The 2,500-nt window shown below is 39.7% G+C and overlaps 1 protein-coding gene across 1 annotated transcript in view; it reads left to right on the top strand.

The window, feature by feature from the left end:
• Window positions 1-1,955, top strand: part of LOC113802059 (basement membrane-specific heparan sulfate proteoglycan core protein) — a gene marked incomplete in the record, with an annotated part of 74,620 nt that extends 72,665 nt beyond the window's left edge. Inside the window, 1 exon segment of the mRNA XM_070119270.1 lies at window positions 818-1,955. Within this exon segment, the coding sequence (XP_069975371.1) occupies window positions 818-946 (129 nt within the window).
• Window positions 1,956-2,500: the final 545 nt, after the last annotated feature.

Below are 2,500 nucleotides of genomic sequence, written 5' to 3'. Positions count from 1 at the left end.
CATCTCACCCTATCGCCCTCTTTTATTCACTTCTCTTCCCTCCCTCCTTCCCTCATCTCACCCTATCACCCTCTCTCCCTCACTTCCCTTCCTTCCCTCCCTTCCCTCCCCTCTCATCTCACCCTATCGCCCTCTCTCCCTCACTTCCCCTCCTTCCCTCCCCACCCCTCCCCTCTCATCTCACCCTATCGCCCTCACTCACTCATTTCTCTTCCTTCCCTCCCCTCTCATCTCACCCTATCGCCCTCAATCCCTCACTTTCCTTCCCTCCCTCTCCCTCCCCTTCCCTCCCCTCTCATCTCACCCTATCGCCCTCTCTCACTCACTTCCCTTCCTTCCCTCCCTCTCCCTCCCCATCCCTCCCCTCTCATCTCACCCTATCACCCTCTTTCACTCACTTCCCTCCTTCCCTCACTCACTCCACTCCCTCCCCTCTCATCTCACCCTCTCTCCCTCACTTCCCTTCCTTCCCTTCCCTCCCTCTCCCTCCCCATCCCTCCCTTCTCATCTCACCCTATCGCCCTTTCTCACTCACTTCTCTTCCTTCCCTCCCCTCCCTCTCCCTCCCCATCCCTCCCCTCTCATCTCACCCTATCGCCCTCCCTCCCTCCCTTCCCTCCCCTCTCATCTCACCCTATCGCCCTCTTTTATTCACTTCCCTCACTTCCCTTCCTTCCCTCACTTCCCCTCCTTCCCTCCCCATCCCTCCCCTCTCATCTCACCCTATCGCCCTCTTTTATTCACTTCTCTTCCCTCCTTCCCTCATTAACTCACTTCCCTTCCTTCCCTCCCTCATCTCACTCCACTCCCTCCCCAGGTCTCGGAGTCGTGGTGGGACAGCGTGCAGGGAGCAGGAGCCTCCTACGGGAACGCCCTCGCAGCCTCCGTCCTCTCGCTGCAGGAGTCCTACCAGAGCCTCCTTCAGGAGAACGAGGACGAAAGCTAATCGATGTCCGGTTTTCCCTCCAAGTCGGAGGGGCGAGAAGAAGGAGGAAGGAGAAAGAGAGACGGAGGAGGATAAATAGGAAGAAAGAGAAGGAGGAGGAGATGTGAATAAGGAGAAGTTAAAAGTGAGGTGAAAAGTAGTGGAAATAGGTAGCAAGGATATGAAGAAGAGAGGAAAAATACGTGGAATTTATATTATTGGACTGGTTTTTTGGATGAAATTGATATTGAGCGGAATTTTCAAAAAAAGGCAGTAACATCAAATCACTCTAGTCTGGTATATATTTTTTATACTTTGAACTGATTCCTGCCATGAGTCCTGATGTTATACAGAGCCCTGATAATTAGCATGAATAACTAATTATATACGTCCAGTTTAAGGAATAGAGAAACTGGCAACTTGACACAGGCTTAAGAGAACTCCGATCCACCAAATCTCTATTAAAAAGAATATTAAAATAGTGTTGAAGACAGTAATTTTCAAGAAAAAAAACAATAAACAATATTGTATATACGTTTTTAGTAATACAAGACATATATAAAGACAAATTTTGTGTCACTTGACCAGAAAAAAGAAAAAAAATGGCGAATCGGAGTACCCAGGAGCACAAGGTTGAGTTGCCAGGTTTTACTTTTTTTCCCTGAAACTGGACGACCTATAGAATAAGGAAGACTTTTTTACACCTTTTCCTCATTAATATTAAGACCAATAAGGAGATAAAAAACAATCTAGGAAGGACTTTAAAAGCAGGACATACTAGATGCGGGTCATTTCTTTAGCTTCCCCAAGCACATTAACAGTATCTCAAGAATTTGGCATTTTGAAGGAATTCTCCATTTTCTTCGATTACAACATAGTAACGACATAAGATTACGCGTAGTTGCGGAAAGCGGTTCGAGTTTCTCGTTGGGTTCATGTGCAAGTTGCATTTTTGAGAATTTTGATAAGCGGAAGAAAAGTAATCACGGTCTGTAAATTATGTATGTGCTGAATAAAATATACAGTATTATCACGGGTATTTATTTCCTTGACGTGAAAAATACGTACATAAACATACATACATACATACATACATACATACATACATACATACATACATACATACATACATACATACATACATACATACATACATACATACATACATACATAAATACATACATACATACATATATATATATATATATATATATATATATATATATATATATATATATATATATATATATATATATATATATATATACATATATATATATATATATATATATATATATATATATATATATATATGTATATATATATATATATATATATATATATATATATATATATATATATATATATATATATATATATATATATATATATATATATATATATATATATGTGTGTGTGTGTGTGTGTGTGTGTGTATATATATATATAAATATACATATATATATATATATATATATATATATATATATATATATATATATATATATATATATATATATATGATACGACTTCCTTGTCAGAGGTTGTAATTACACGCATATTGGGTTTATATAA

The sequence above is a fragment of the Penaeus vannamei genome, chromosome 43, assembly GCF_042767895.1.
Source record: "Penaeus vannamei isolate JL-2024 chromosome 43, ASM4276789v1, whole genome shotgun sequence".
In the NCBI taxonomy this organism is placed as follows: domain Eukaryota; kingdom Metazoa; phylum Arthropoda; class Malacostraca; order Decapoda; family Penaeidae; genus Penaeus; species Penaeus vannamei.
This window is presented reverse-complemented; position numbering and strand designations above follow the sequence as displayed.